The sequence below is a fragment of the Chrysemys picta genome, chromosome 1, assembly GCF_011386835.1.
Source record: "Chrysemys picta bellii isolate R12L10 chromosome 1, ASM1138683v2, whole genome shotgun sequence".
Taxonomy (NCBI): domain Eukaryota; kingdom Metazoa; phylum Chordata; order Testudines; family Emydidae; genus Chrysemys; species Chrysemys picta.
The window spans coordinates 217688635-217703509 of NC_088791.1; the positions used below are offsets into that span (position 1 = coordinate 217688635).

At 42.8% G+C, this 14875-nt stretch overlaps 1 protein-coding gene across 6 annotated transcripts in view; it reads right to left on the minus strand.

Annotated features, from left to right (window-relative positions):
• Positions 1-14875, minus strand: part of NHS (NHS actin remodeling regulator) — a 345061-nt gene that overhangs the window by 29241 nt on the left and 300945 nt on the right. For all 6 annotated transcript variants that reach the window (XR_010597277.1, XM_065580125.1, XM_065580121.1 and 3 more), the window contains exons 2-3: positions 8645-8797; positions 738-871 (exon numbers count right to left, since the gene is read on the minus strand). Coding sequence is in view for 5 of the 6 variants with exons in the window: in XM_065580125.1 (XP_065436197.1) it covers positions 738-871; positions 8645-8797 (287 nt within the window). In the remaining variant the exon portion in view is untranslated. The remainder of the gene's footprint in view (positions 1-737; positions 872-8644; positions 8798-14875) is intronic.

Consider the following 14875-nt stretch of genomic DNA (forward strand, 5'->3'; position numbering starts at 1 on the left):
GCTTTCTTCTACGCTGCCCCTAATCCCAGAATGTCTTTTCTTAGCTGATTCACAAGGCCCCCCATCCTTGTTCAAGTGCCTCCTTAAGACTCACCTCTGCCATGGGGTCTCCTTGATATTAGCCATCTAAAACATCCATTTAGTTAAAAAATAAAATAAACAGAACTAATCCTTACCTTATAATGCAATTTGTGTTTTCCGAAAAGAAACAAAACACTTCATTGGAACTGGCTGCAGATTTGAACACTGCACTAGGAGCTCATCACTAGCTGGAAGTGTGCATTACCCTCAGATCCCTTTCCCATTACTACACTTTTGTACTACATTTGTATATAGTTTATTGCTAAATTAAGTATGTGACTATACAATAACTAGCTACCCACTTATTCCAGCACAGCCATATGTCTAGGTGCCCAGTTGTATATTGTGTACATATACAAACAGGGTGAAATTCATCCCTGTGATGCCAACATAGGTATTGTGGCAGCTGTATAGGAGGATACAATCTCAAGTGCCCATCTGTCTCCTGATGGAATCTTCAAAATGTAACCCACAATATGTTTACTGGAAACCAGCCTGTGTTTTATTACTGATCAGGCAGAGACCAATGTCAACTGTATTGTAACCACACAAATCCATAGAGTAATTATTAAGCATGATGATAAAGGTCACAATGAACATCATTATTATTAGGTCCAATATATAAGTTATAGCTTTAGTGTGCATGAAAAGCTTACTGTTAGCAAGTGTCGGTCCTTTATCTCTTTCCTCTTCTGACGGTAGATTGCAGGAAAGGAGGGAAATGGGGGAACCACCACAGAGATGGGCGCTGGGACTTTCTGCTCTCTGTTATCACCCCGGTTTCGTTGTTCTGTTTTGAAAATGGAGAAACTAGAAGTCAGTTTTTCTGATTGATGCAGTAAACAAAAATCTCTTTATTGAGATTTAAACAGATATAAATAATGAAGTTTAATCTTCTCGCAAAGATTCAGGCTGGTGGTCTTCCTCATTATTATTATTTCTGCAGTAGCACCCAGACCCTGAATGGTGCTTTCCAAAAACAGAGGAAGATATAGTGCTTGCCTCAAGGAGCTTGCATTCTAATGGTACAGCAAGTGAGAGCTACAACAGCGGAGGAAACTGAAGAGTTGGTAGACAAAGAGTCAGAAAGTAAGGACACAGGGTTGCTATACATGTAATTGTTACTAAATGTGTACAAAGTTCCCCACATACCCCATTAAAATCCCCTTCCAAGGAGAAGTACCCAAACCTTTTTGACTGATGAGGTTTTACAAAACTAAAACCCAGACTTGGCTCATTTAATCTTTAAACAAAATAGATCATATACTCTTTGGAACATTAGCAACTCAAATCCCAACTAAAAGATCGGTCCTGGGTCTGGTTCTATTCAATATCTTCATAAAAGGTTTAGATAATGGCATAGAGAGTTCATTTATAAAGTTTGCAGAAGATACCAAGCTGGGAGGGGTTGCAAGCACTTTGGAGGACATGATCAGAATTCAAAATGATGACAAACTGGAGAAATGATTTTGAAGTAAACAGGATGAAATTCAATAAGGAAAAATGCAAAATTCCTTCCACCTAGGAAGGAATAATCAATTGCACAAATACATAATGGGAAATGACTGCCTAAGAAGGAATACTGCAGAAAAGGATGTGGGGGCTACACTAAATATGAGCCAACAAAGTAATACTGTTTCACAAAAAGCAAACATCATTCTGGGATGTATTAGCAGGGGTGTTGTAAGCAAGACATGAGAAGTAATTCTTTCACTCTATTCAGAACTAATAAGGCCTTACCTGGAGTATTGTGTCCAGTTCTGGGCACCACAGTTTGGGAAAGATGTGGACAAATTTAGAGAAATTCCAGTGGAGAACACCAAAAATGATTAAAGGTCTAGAAAATACGATCTACGAAGACAGATTGAAAAAACTGGGTTTGTTTAGTCTGAAGAAGAGAAGACTGAGTGGGGCCATGATAACAGTCTTCAAGTGTGTAGAAGGTTGTTATAAAGAAGAAGGTGATAAATAGTTCTCCTTAACCACTGAGCACAGGACAAGAAGTACTGGGCTTAAATTGCAGCAAGGGAGATTTAGGTTAGACATTAGGAAAAGCTTCCAAATTATAAGGGTAGTGAAGCACTGGAACTAATTACCTAAGGAGGTTGTGGAGTCTCCCTCATGGGAGGTTTTTGAGAACAGGTTAGATAATCACGTGTCAGGGATAGTCTAGATTTAAGTTCTGCCTCAGTGCAGGGGACTTGACTAGATGACCTATCGAGGTCTCTTCCAATCCTACATTTCTATGATTTTTATGATTCAATGGTAGAAACCCTTCTGGGTCACTCCCACACAGGGCCGGCTTTAGCAGGTGCGGGGCCCCACACCGGGACACGAATGGTCTCGTGCCCCCCCGACTCTGCCCCCTCCTTGCCCCATTGGATCCCTCCCCAAATCCCCGCCCTGGCCCCGCCCCCAGTCCCGCCCCCCCCCGCCCCATTGGATCCATCTCCAAATCCCCGCCCCCTCACTGCCCCATTGGATCCCTCCCCAAATCCCCACCCTGGCCCCGCGTCTTCCCCAAGCACGCCGCATTCCTCCTCCTCACCCCTCCCTCCCAGGCTTGCGCTGATCAGCTGTATGGCGGCGCAAGCGGTGGAGGGAGGGGGAAAAAGCAGGACATGGCTTTTTTTTTTTTTTCTGCTCCGCCTGCAGCCCCGGATGTTGCAGGGCCCTTTTAGGCGCGAGGCCCCATTCCGGGGAATCGGCCGAATCGACTTAAAGCCGGCCCTGCTCCCACACATCCAGCCCCCACAATGCAGATCACAGCAGGAGACTACTCCCCTAGAAACATAATTAAAATCCAGATAATGGTTGTTGAAGATGATCTTCCCATTGGTAAAGAGAAAAATTGCCCATGAACATGCAGATTTATTTCCATCTCTTACACAAAGAGAAGACAAAACTGAGAGCCGGAGGCTCAAAGATCAAGAATTTTAAATAACTGGAAAAAAAACACATGATTTATTGTCTTCGCCCAAAAATCTGAAAATTTCCTACCTGTAATTTGTTTTTGTCTTAAATACAACTAAAATCAAAAGAGAAAAAGATCAATAGGCAATCCATGGAAGATGAAGTGCAGCTATCGTCCCCTTTGAAGACTGAATGCAATTCTGAAAGGCTTCCATAAGCTAAGTATTACATGTACCATAAGGATAAGGTGGATTCATCATTGACCCTGCCATGGCACAAATGTCCAAGATGAAAGAGTAACCACTGAAGCCACAGGCCATTGGAAGGTTCACTCTCCTAAAAGACACTACATCGGAGGCTAATGAGCCTGAGGTCTCCCAGAATGGGACTGAAATTACATCCCAAATGGTAGTGAGGCCAACGCAGAGATGCTTTGGACCCAAAGCCTGACTTCCAATGGGAGTTTCTTTTGTCTAGAAACATTAAGAGGTATAATAGAGTATTGAGTACACCTCTACCCCAATATAATGCTGTCCTCGGGAGCCAAAAAATCTTACTGCGTTATAGGTGAAATGCATTATATTGAACTTGCTTTGATCTGCTGGAGTGCGCAGCCCCGCCCCCCGGAGCACTGCTTTACCGCGTTATATCCGAATTCGTGTTATATCGGGTCACGTTATATCGGGGTAGAGGTGTATATCAATAGGTCCAGTGAGAAGAAATAAGAAGGAACATTCCAAGCTAGGATTTCATTCCCTGGTTCCACAGCTGCATCAGGTTCTGACTGCTTGACTGGCATCAGGGAGACAGATGCTGAGGCAAAGACTTGTCCCACAACTGAGGTGTCCGTCTTCAAGGCTCCGGCTATACTAGTCTCGCTCAGTTCCAAGAAAATTTCAAGCTCTACGGAGTCTTTCATTGCCTAGAAAGCTCTAGTACTGAAGTCTCTCCAGCATCAATCCATGCCCAAACTCAAGCTTCTTCAAAATCTTCTGGGAATCCGCGTGAGACAAGGGAATGGTTGTGTCTTTTTTCTCCCTCTGTTCTTGATGCCAAGGTAGAAGTAGTTCCATTAATGTTAGCATGCAGAACCAATGGAAGCGCAAGCTAGATTCTTTTTCACCAACTGCATTCTCAACAACATTGTCAGCTAAGTACCAATAGAACAGTCTTTGTCACTGGCATTTGATGAGTGAGGCAAGGAGAACGTAACTTGTTTTTCTGATCTAACACTGAGTTTGAAGAAGTGGCAGTTAAAATATCTTTTTACTTGTAAATAATGCAAATTTGATATAGGAAGTATAAAGTAGAAAATGCTACTTTTAGGTGTGCTTTTCAGAGTATAATTGCATTTTACAATTAAAAAATGCATAGAAAATAAAATATAACAATGTATGACAAACTGTTAATGCTGCAGAATTAATATTAAATACTGAAGATAGTACATTGCCAAAGCACAATTCGTTATTTAACACCATTACCCATTCCTCTCCACTGCCTTTATGCTTTGGTTGTCAGAATTTCTCCTGTCCACAAGATGGCAGAAGCAGATTATCCTGATGCTAGGACACTTGCTATGTTGATTGTCTAAGGAAACACCAAAGTTCCATTCTAATTTTAGTGCTACTATGATTGTAATTCCTTTTTATGGCTCTTTGCAGTGCTATTAAGACATACTGCACCCACAGTTAGCTGCAGAGTTAAAACCTGCAGAGAGGTCAAAATGTGGTAATTAATTGTAACATTTTATCCAGTTAATATGAGGTTCACAAATTTGATCAATCAATTATTATCATTAATAACAACAACAAATGACTAAGAGAATTATTGATATTGATGCAAATCTACTTCACCTAAGAAAGGCTGCTACTGAACACTTTAAAGGTGACTTGCACAAAAAAAGGTAATTGTTTCTTCTGCTTGTTTTTTATATTAGATATTATATAAGAACAGCCATACTGGGTCAGACCAATGGTCCATCTAGCCCAGTATCCTGTCCTCTTACAGTGGCCAGTGCCAGATGCTTCAGAGGGAAGGAACAAAACACGGCAATTTATTGAGTGATCCATCCCCTGTCATCCAGTCACAGCTTCTGGCAGTCAGAAGTTTAGGGACACAGAGCATGGAGTTGTGTCCTGGACGATCTTGGCTAATAGTCATTGATAGACCTATCCTCCATGAACTTATCTAATTCTTTTTTGAACCCACTCATATTTTGGCCTTCACAACATCCTCTGGGAATGAGTTCCACAGGTTGACTGTGCGTTGTGTGAAGATGTACTTCTTTATGTTTGTTTTAAACCTGCTGCCTATTAATTTCACTGGGTGACCTCTGGTTCTTGTGTTACCTGAAGGGGTAAACATTTCCCTATTCACTTTCTCCGCACCATTCATGATTTTATGGACCTATGTCACATTCCCCCTTAGTTGTCTCTTTTCTAAGTAGTCTTTTTAATCTCTACTTGTCTGGAAGCTGTTCCATACCCTAAACCTTTTGTTGCCATTCTTTGTACCTTTTTCAATTCTAATATTTTTTTTGGATGGGGTAATCAGAACTGCACTCAGTATTCAAGGTGTGGGCATGCCTTGGATTTATATAGTGGCATTATAATATTTTCTGTCTTATTATCTATCCTTTTCCTCATAGTTCCTAACATTCTGTTAGCTATTGTGACAAAGTTCCTCCTCTATCTTGGTGAGTCCTGCGCTTATTGGAGGATTTTCTTGCCTCAGAGATTCACCATGTGGGTTGGGAAACAGCCCAGAGACCTTCCCCTCTGGAAGAGCCCACAGTCCAGGTCAATTGGGAGGTTTGGGGGGAACCTGGGCCCTCCCTCTACTCCGGGTTCCAGCCCAGAGCCCTGTGGACTGCCGCTGTCTATAGTGCCTCCTGTAACAGCTGCATGACAGCTACAACTCCCTGGGGCTGCTCCAAACACCTTCCTTAGTCTCACCTCAGGACCTTCCTCCTGGTGTCTGATAACGCTTGTGCTCCTCAGTCCTCCAGCAGCACACCCTCTCACTCTCAGCTCCTTGCGCCTCTTGCTCCCAGCTCCTCACACTCGCCCCACGAACTGAAGTGAGCTCCTTTTTAAAGCCCAGGTGCCCTGATTAGCCTGCCTTAATTGATTCTAGCAGCTTCTTCTTAATTGACTCCAGGTGTCCTAATTAGCCTGCCTGCCTTAACTGGTTCTAGCAGGTTCCTGATTACTCTAGTGCAGCCCCTGCTCTGGTCACTCAGGGAACAGAAAACTACTCATCCAGTGACCAGTATATTTGCCCTCTACCAGACTCCTGTACCCCACTGGTCTGGGTCTGTCACACTATCTTGACTGCTGCTGCAAACTGAGCAGATGTTTTCAGAGAACTATCCATGATGACTCCAAGATCTCTGTCTTGAGTGGTAACAGTTAAATGAGAAGCCATCACTTTATATGTTGTGATGGGGCAAGGCCAGATGGCTACAGTAAAGTAGTGAGGAACAGGTTTGTTAGCCCCAGGCTAAACAAATCCCTGGTACCATGGTAACCAAATGGCAGTTGCTCCAGGGTAATCAAGACACCTGGGGCCAATTAAGATCCTTCTAGAAGGCAGTGGAGATAGCTAGATTGATTGGAACACCTGAAGCCAATTAAGGACTGGCTGGAACTAGTTAAAAGCCTGTTAGTCAGTGCGGTGTGGGTGTCAGGAGCTATAGGAGGGAGCTGTGCTGTTGGAGGAACGAAGTAGTATGAATCCATATTAGGTGTAAGGAAGGAGACCCTGAGGTAATTGTGAAGAAGATACTGAGTGGGGAAGTAGCCCAGGGAATTGTACACATCCTATTTACAAAAAGTCAGCTTCCCTAGCTGCTAATTTTAGGGTCCCTGGGCTGGAGCCCGGAGTAGAGGGTGGGCCCAGGCTCCCCCCTCCCCTCCCTGATTAATCACTGATACTGGGAGACAACAGAGACTGTGTGAGGGAGAGTTGTTTCTCCTCACCTCCCTTGCTGGCTTATGATGAAAATGGCTTAGTAGACTGTGACCCTTGCCTCTAGAGAGAGATGGGCTATGTGGAGGGTCACAGTGAGCCTCTGAGGTTAGCAAAATCTGTCAGGAAATGCAGGACCCACGGAGTCAAGGACAGAACTTTGTCACAATGTATAGTTGGGATTATGTTTTCCAATGTGCACTACTTTGCTTTTATCAACACTGAATTTCATCTCCCATTTTGTTACCCAGTCACCCAGTTTTGTGAGAGCCACGTGTAATTCTTCACAGTCAGCTTTGGACTTAACTATTTGAGTAACTTAGTATTATCTGCAAACTTTGCCATCTCACTGTTTACCCCCTTTTCCAGATCATTTATGAATATGTTGAACAGCACTGGTCCCAGTACAGATCTTTGAGAGACCCTGCTATACCTTTTTCATGTAGAAATTGACCATTTATTCCTACCCTTTGTTTCCTGTCTTTTAAACAGTTACTGAACCACGAGAGGACCTTCTCTCTTATCCCATGACAGCTTACTTTGCTTAAGAGCCCTTGGTGTGGGACCTTGTCAAAGGCTTTCTGAAAGTCCAAGTAACTATCTGAATTGGATCACTCTTGTCCACATATTTATTGACACCCTCAAAGAATTCTAATAGATTCATGCAGCATGATTTCCCTTTACAAAAGCTGTCGTGATTCTTCGCCAACATATGTTCATTTATGTGCCTGATAAAATTGTTTACTATAGTTTCAACCAATTTGCTTGGTACTTAAGTTAGGTTTACTGGCCTTGAATTGCCAGGCTCGCCTCTGGAGCCTTTTATAAAATGAGCCTCACATTAGCTATCTTCCATTCATCTGGTACAAAGGCTGATTTAAGTGATACATTACATACCACAGTAGGTAGTTCTGCAATTTCACATTTGAGTTCCTTCAGAACTCTTGGGTGAATACCATCTAGTCCTGGTGATTTATTACTGTTTAATTTATCAATTTGTTCCAAAACCTCCTCTACTGACTCCTCAGTTTGGGACAGTTCCTCAGATTTGTCAGCTAAAAAGAATGGCTCAGGTTTGGGAATCTCTCTCATATCCTCTGCAGCCAAGACTGATGCAAACCAGACATTTTGCTTCTCTGTAATGGCCTTTAAGTATTATTGACCCCGGAAGACTTTGTCATAAACAGCAAAATGACATAATAAAAAACAAGACACTTAATGCTGAACAATTGGGAAGAAAAGAAAATTTTAGTCTGGCTGTTTATAAAAACCTCAAGAGTTTTTTTTGTTTGTTTGTTTGTTTTGTGACCATTATCACTTGGGAGAAAAGATGTCTTTGTTAAAATTCAACACTTCCATCCATTCTGTTTAAGAGTGAGAGCTCACAGTAGACAGCTCTAACATGCCCAATAAATCCTCCAGAAAAAAACATGGAAGACAGGTGTGACAATCCTAATATTTGTAAGGTTTAAAAAAAAGCAGAAAGAAAACTTTAAAAAAATAAAATACATAATAATAAAGAAGCAAAACAAGGGAAAATCCTGCTTAGCATGGCTTCCTGTTTTTTCACTAAAGGCTTCAGCCAAAGCTTAGTGATTGGGAGTCTTTCCACTGACTTCAGTGGGTTCTAGATCAGACCCATAGTGTGGGTACAGTGAGAGAGGACTGTGGAAGTGGTTACCTCTACGCAAGGCTCGCAGATTCTGTTTGGCGTGGCGGTGCAGCTCCTCCACACAGGGCGGTCTGGTAGAGGGGTGGAAAATATTTCTTTGCTGATGCCAAGGTGCTCGGTAGTACACACTCAGTTTACTCTCTGCATCCAGGTTAGAGACAGCTATAGAATCAAAAACAAGAGAATAGGACATTTACCCACTGTTACATGCAGCTTATCTGAAATAGCAAGCTAGGCACCATACTTGGAAGGTAAGTTACTACTAGAAAGGGGTGCTGAACGAGTCACGCCATGTCTCCTCCTATCTGGTGATAGGGACCACTATTCTTCTACATACTACCCCCCAGCACCAGCAGGGGTCCTGGGCCGCATGCTGACGCCCGCCCTCCCCCTCCCCAGCACCCGCATCCCCACAGGCCATCCCCCGAGCAGCCACGCTGCCCCTCCAGAGCATCTATGGCACGCCCCCTCCCGCCCCGGACACTCCCCTCCCCAAGGTTTAGTCAGGGGTATATAGTACAAGTCATGGACAGATCACGGGCTGTGAATTTTTGTTGACTTTTACTAAAAAATACCTGAGACTAAAACGTAGCCTTAATCATTATCATCTCCACTTTCAAATGGCAAAACCGAGGCACAATGAGGTCATGTAATGTGCTGAAAGTCACCTACTGAACCAGTGGCAGAGTGGAGAACAGAACCCACCAGTTAGCTCTCAATCACCCACTCTAATTACTAGACTATGCTGTCTCACTATAATATTCTGTATCCTCACTATCTTACAACACTGGTTGTTCGCTCACTTCATGAAGACTGAGACTACCGGATGAACCCGCTAAGCAAATTCAAATGCTACCTTTCAGAAAAGGTACTTTTTAATAGGCATTGACTCTTGAGGGACTAAAAACTTCAATTGCTCTGCCCATAAATCTCAAAGGACTTCCTCTGAAAGTTGCATGAACCAGCTACACATTAAGGAAAGACAGAATTTCTCAGAAACATGTGGGCCCAGGAGAGGCAAGTTTACCTTTAGTGTATTCAGTCACTAGTTTTACAAGGGACAAAATAAATAAGACAGACAACATGAATTCTGCAGTTCTGCGGTGGCAGATTTGTATCGCTACATTCAACAGCTCGTATAAAAAAGTAAAAAATATTTTTTTTACATCCCTATCTCTTTACTGTTTTTTTATAAGCTCCAACACTAATTGCCTGCATAAGATCCAGACTTTCTGATTATTTCTCTTTGGCAGTTGCTCAATGATCTCAGGTTTCTCCCACAAAACTAAGGAGTCATAATAACGACTCTGGTCACAGGGTAAAAGTCACAATACTCTCAACACTATGCAATGTGTGTGCGTGTACAGGGTCAGGGAGGTTCTCACTACACAAATATGGAGCCATGAAGTCCTCCTAGCAGTGGGCCTCAGAGTCAGGTCAGATCTCGTAACGATAAATGCATCGAACCCCTTTCCTCCTCTCCCCTGGTCTTTTTCAAAAAGAACAGTGATACACAGCACTCTCTGGCAAATGGTTCAGTTCAGTGACCCCGTTGCGGTCAGTCTCATAGGGGACCAGGTCATCACTCAACAGTTCTTGAGAGGGAAGCCATTCCCCAAAACAGCATGGGTAAGAAAGAAATCCAGTCATTCATTCAGTTGTTCAGTGATAGCATTCAGTGGGGACTGATCAGCTAGCAGTGTCCAAAGTTCTTTATGCTTCTCCTGCTCAAACTTAGGGACACCTCAAAATGTCTGTCTGACATGGTGGCAGGAAGAGAGACCTGGCCTCCCCAAAGGACTGGGCTCAGTTTGGCTCTTGACCATCTGCATTTGTGCTTATTGGTTCTCCCACCCATACTGTTGTTGACAAGGTTGCAGTTCAATACCAAGTGATACTCCTCCCCAGTAGTAACAAGGAAACTGATATCTGCAGACAGCGAAAGCTATTGGCTTCCTATCCATTCTGCTTACCCTCTGCTTACTCTGCAGGTAATAGCAAAAAGACATATCCTGCAGAATTTGTTTGAGTAAGAACTGCAGGTTTTGGCTAACAGTGACGAATTTTCCAGGACATGCTTGGATTCCACTGGGTGTCCCAGATATCTGCAATTTTGGCTGTGGTTTTCTCCTTCCATTTCTCAAGGATACTGCTTATGGGCATCCAGCATCTGCTCCACTGACGGCTTTATGTGCATCCTTGCCATTGCTCTGCTTCCTAGCTCCTACCATCTGGAGGAGAGCCAGGGTGAGGTGGGAAGAGGAGGCGACAGCTAGCAACACAGGCTGCCTCAGTCCCAGTCCAGTCCCCAAAAGCAGCAGCTAAAGTCCTCCCTCAAGGATTGAGGGAATTAACATGACATTTACAAATCTCCACATCCTTGACTCTGCTTGTATGTTCTGTCCTTTCTCCCTACCCTTTGTCTAATCTATTTAGATTGTAAGTTCTTTGGGGCAGGGACTGTCCCTTACTATAAGTTTGTACAGTGCTTGGCACAATGAAGTTCTGTACTTCATTGGTTCCTAGCCACTTCTGTAATACAAAATAATAAATAATAATAACAATAAAGAGAATAGGCATACCACAGTACTAAGAGAAAGACACCATGAAACAGGAGTGGAAGAAGGGGACAACCTGGAGTAGGCGAGTGGAAGGGTTGGAAAAAGCCTGTTGTATATTTTAGTTTTCCCATGTACTGCACCTTTTCATGTTTTAAGAATCTGATATTTGCAAGGGCAGTTGCCATTTTGTGAGGGAGAGCTGAAGCAGCATGTTACAAAGAAGACACACACCGTGCTCTCTCATGAAGACATGAAGACATGAGAGAGCACAGTTTCCCTTACTCTAAAAATAATAATCATTCAGATAATAATCATTCAGATTGAAAGTATGTGGTTGTTTTTTTCTGTATGGAGAGAGGAAGGGCAAATCCCAGAGGCAAGTATTGGAAAGGGAGAACCACAAGAGGGGGGAGAAAAGGGGAAGAAGCTGCAAGGGAAGAAAACCTAGAGCCAGCCTGGACAAACATAATGGAGGGAGTTGGCAGGCTACCTAAACTCCCCCAGTGATGACAAAAGTCACCCAAAGCCTTTGAGCCTTGTTAGTTATGGGGAGGATTGCAGGGCATGGTGGGAGCACTCTTGAGGTCCAGGCAAATGCCCAAGCTGTAGGATACTTATCTGAACTAATCCTAAAGTCTGAGCATTGTGGGGTTCTCCCATCACTGGTTTAATATGCATCTTTACAAAGCAAGACTTCCCATGGTTTCCAGTGTTTTTTGCAGTGTTGCATCCTTGTGACAAATTGCCACTGTGTATTGCAACATCCCAATGCAATATTACTACATGGGGCTGAGAACGAACACGGTGCTGGTAGATGTTTTGGGGATAGCGAGTTGCCTTTAAGTATTAGTTTTGAAGCCATACTTATTCCATTATGACTATTATAAATAACAAATATCACCAGAATGCATATGCAACCCTTGGTGGCTGGTCTATCTATCTACTTGTATGGCTCTCATCACTGAAGAATCTGAACCGCTCACAATGACTAATGGATTTTACCCCTTTGAGGTAGGGAAGCCTTACCCCCATTTTACAGACAGGGAACTGAGACATCGGGCAGATTAAGTGACTTCCTCAAGGTCACATAGAAAGTCTGTGACTGAGGTAGGAATTGGAGTCAGGGCTCTTGAAACCCAGTCCATCACCCTATTCATCACTCAAGGCTTATTTGCAGAATCATCCATGGGGAAAAATGTATACATGTTGGCAATCATTATAATTGTGGTAAACATTCTTTATAGCACTGGGGATAGGGGATGTTCATTATCACAGAATGTATGACTGGAGATACGAATAAAATGGCAGACACAAGCAACCCCTTCCGATCCCCAGAAGAGTTGCCTGGACTCCAGCTCACGTAACTTTGTGTGGGGGCCCTAAACAAATGGAGAGTTTTACCTACTAATAAAATGTTCATGTATATTTCATTACAATGCGACAGATCCTGCAAACTCATGCAGAACTCCCCTGGGCTTCAGTGGCAATTGTATAGCAGTAAGATGAGCAGGGTTTGGTTGAACGTGTTCCATGAAGGTTTTAAAATAAAAATGTTTAGTGCAATTATATTATGTATTAACTATGCAGTGCTGTAGGCATTCATGGTATTTTACATGTAAACTGGCTGCATTCTCTCCCTACCCTGCTACCCCTTCCACAATAATTACTCTCTTCCAGGTAAACCTACGCGAGCTAAATATAGTACTACATTAAAGAATAAACACATGGTTCGTTCTCAAAGGATATGATGCTAAGAAGCTTAAAACATACGGGACCACATCCTCAGCTAGCGTAAATCAACGTATCTTCACTAGTTCCACTGGAGCCATTGTGATTTAGTCCAGCTGAGGATCTAGCCCACTAGTACAAATAAGTCATAGCTTTTTGCACAATGCCCACAGAAATGAGTTAATATCATTAAAAAGTTCCTGGGTTTCCCAATACATCTGCTCTCCTCTTTTAGGCTTTTGTTGTTGTTTGTTTTTTTGGTCTTTTAGGCTCTGGTCCTGCAATCGCATCTGTTAGCACAGACCCTTATGTCCATTGGCTGACACATTGATTGGGAGCTGTGTACAAAGGCTGCAAGTCCAAGCAAGTGGATGCAACTGCAGAACTGGGGCCTTTTGCTGTAAGCTCTTTGAGGCAGCGGCGGTTTCATTTTGTGCCCAGAGCTGAACCTATTGTCTGCACTAAAATAAACAACTAAAGAAACAGGGGGAGAAAGATTTTGTGGTTAAAGAACACTGGGCTGGGACTCAAGAAACCTTGGTTCCATTCTCATCTCTGCCCCATACAAGATGTAGAAGCTTGGGTTAGTCATCCATTCTCCCTGTGCCTCAGTTCTTCAGCTGTAAAATGGAGGTATTCATATTTTTCTCCCACCCCTTCTTTTGTCTCATCTCTTTAGAGTGTGAGCTGTTCAGGGCAGGAACTGCGTTTGTACAATGCCTAGCACTAGCCTCTAGGAACTACTGTATTATAGATAATAAATAAATAAACGTAATACATCAGCTGTAAAACCAGAACCCTTTATTAACTTCTGACCATCAAAGTAGGCTGAAAAAAATCCAGTATAGATGTATGAAATATAAAATTTCTGTCACCACACACATAATTTTTTTTTGCCTTGACAAAAGAATAGGGTGACCAGATGTCCTGATTTTATAGGGACAGCCACGATATCTGGGGCTTTGTCTCATATAGACGCCTATTATCCCCCACCCCCATCCCAATTTTTCACACTTGGTGTCTGATCACCCTACAAAAGAAGATCATACAAACTATCACGTTTATTTCACCCATGAATCACTCAATTGTTTTATCTCTTGTGGAATGAAAAAAATAAGACCCCCATTTAATACAGTCCCCATTAGATACGGGTTATGTAACATTGGTAGGTTTTATGTCAATCTGAGTCAAACAGACACACACTAATGACTATTCTCCTGAGCAGATTTTGCAGTTTTCTAAATGGAGGTGTAACCAGAGTTGATCACAATTAGCATTCATAGGCCCGTCTCTTCCCCTCTCCACTCACTTCTATCATCCCTCCTCCTTTTGGTTTTCAAAATCATGATGTGGCTGAGCTGTGTATGGATGCTTGAAGGTAGTACATACAGCCTTGTGCACTCAAGCGTGTTTGTTCTAATAATAACGACAGAAAGGCCAAGCAAGAAAGATTTCTGCTCTATTTATTTTGATAGATCCAGGGGGTTCCCCCGACTCTCTCACTTGCCATCTCCCTCCCCTCAGCTCCTTCAGTTTCTTAACTTTCTAGGTTTTTTTTTGGGTGGTGGTAGTGGTGATTATAATTATCATTGGGTATCAGGAAAATAATGTCACATGCTTTCTGGTTCAGAGAGAAGGAATTACTGTATTTGTTGCAGGATGTGAAAAAGGGCAGATCCAGGAGGGGATTTTTGCAGGGGGGGGGGAGCCTATATGCTAAGGATTTGAAAGCTCAGAGCTGTAACGCAATGAAGCGCTGCACAACAGAAACAAAACCACGGAGGCTGCTGATTCCTTCTTAAAGTATATACATTCCAAAACGAAAAGTAGAAAAGGATCAGACTAATGAGTAAGCCTATTCTACAGTCTGGAGCAGAGCTCCTCTTCTGAGTGGCTCTAATGATAATGACTCTCAAATCTGCCAGTCATTTTTAAGAAGCCAGAAAGAATG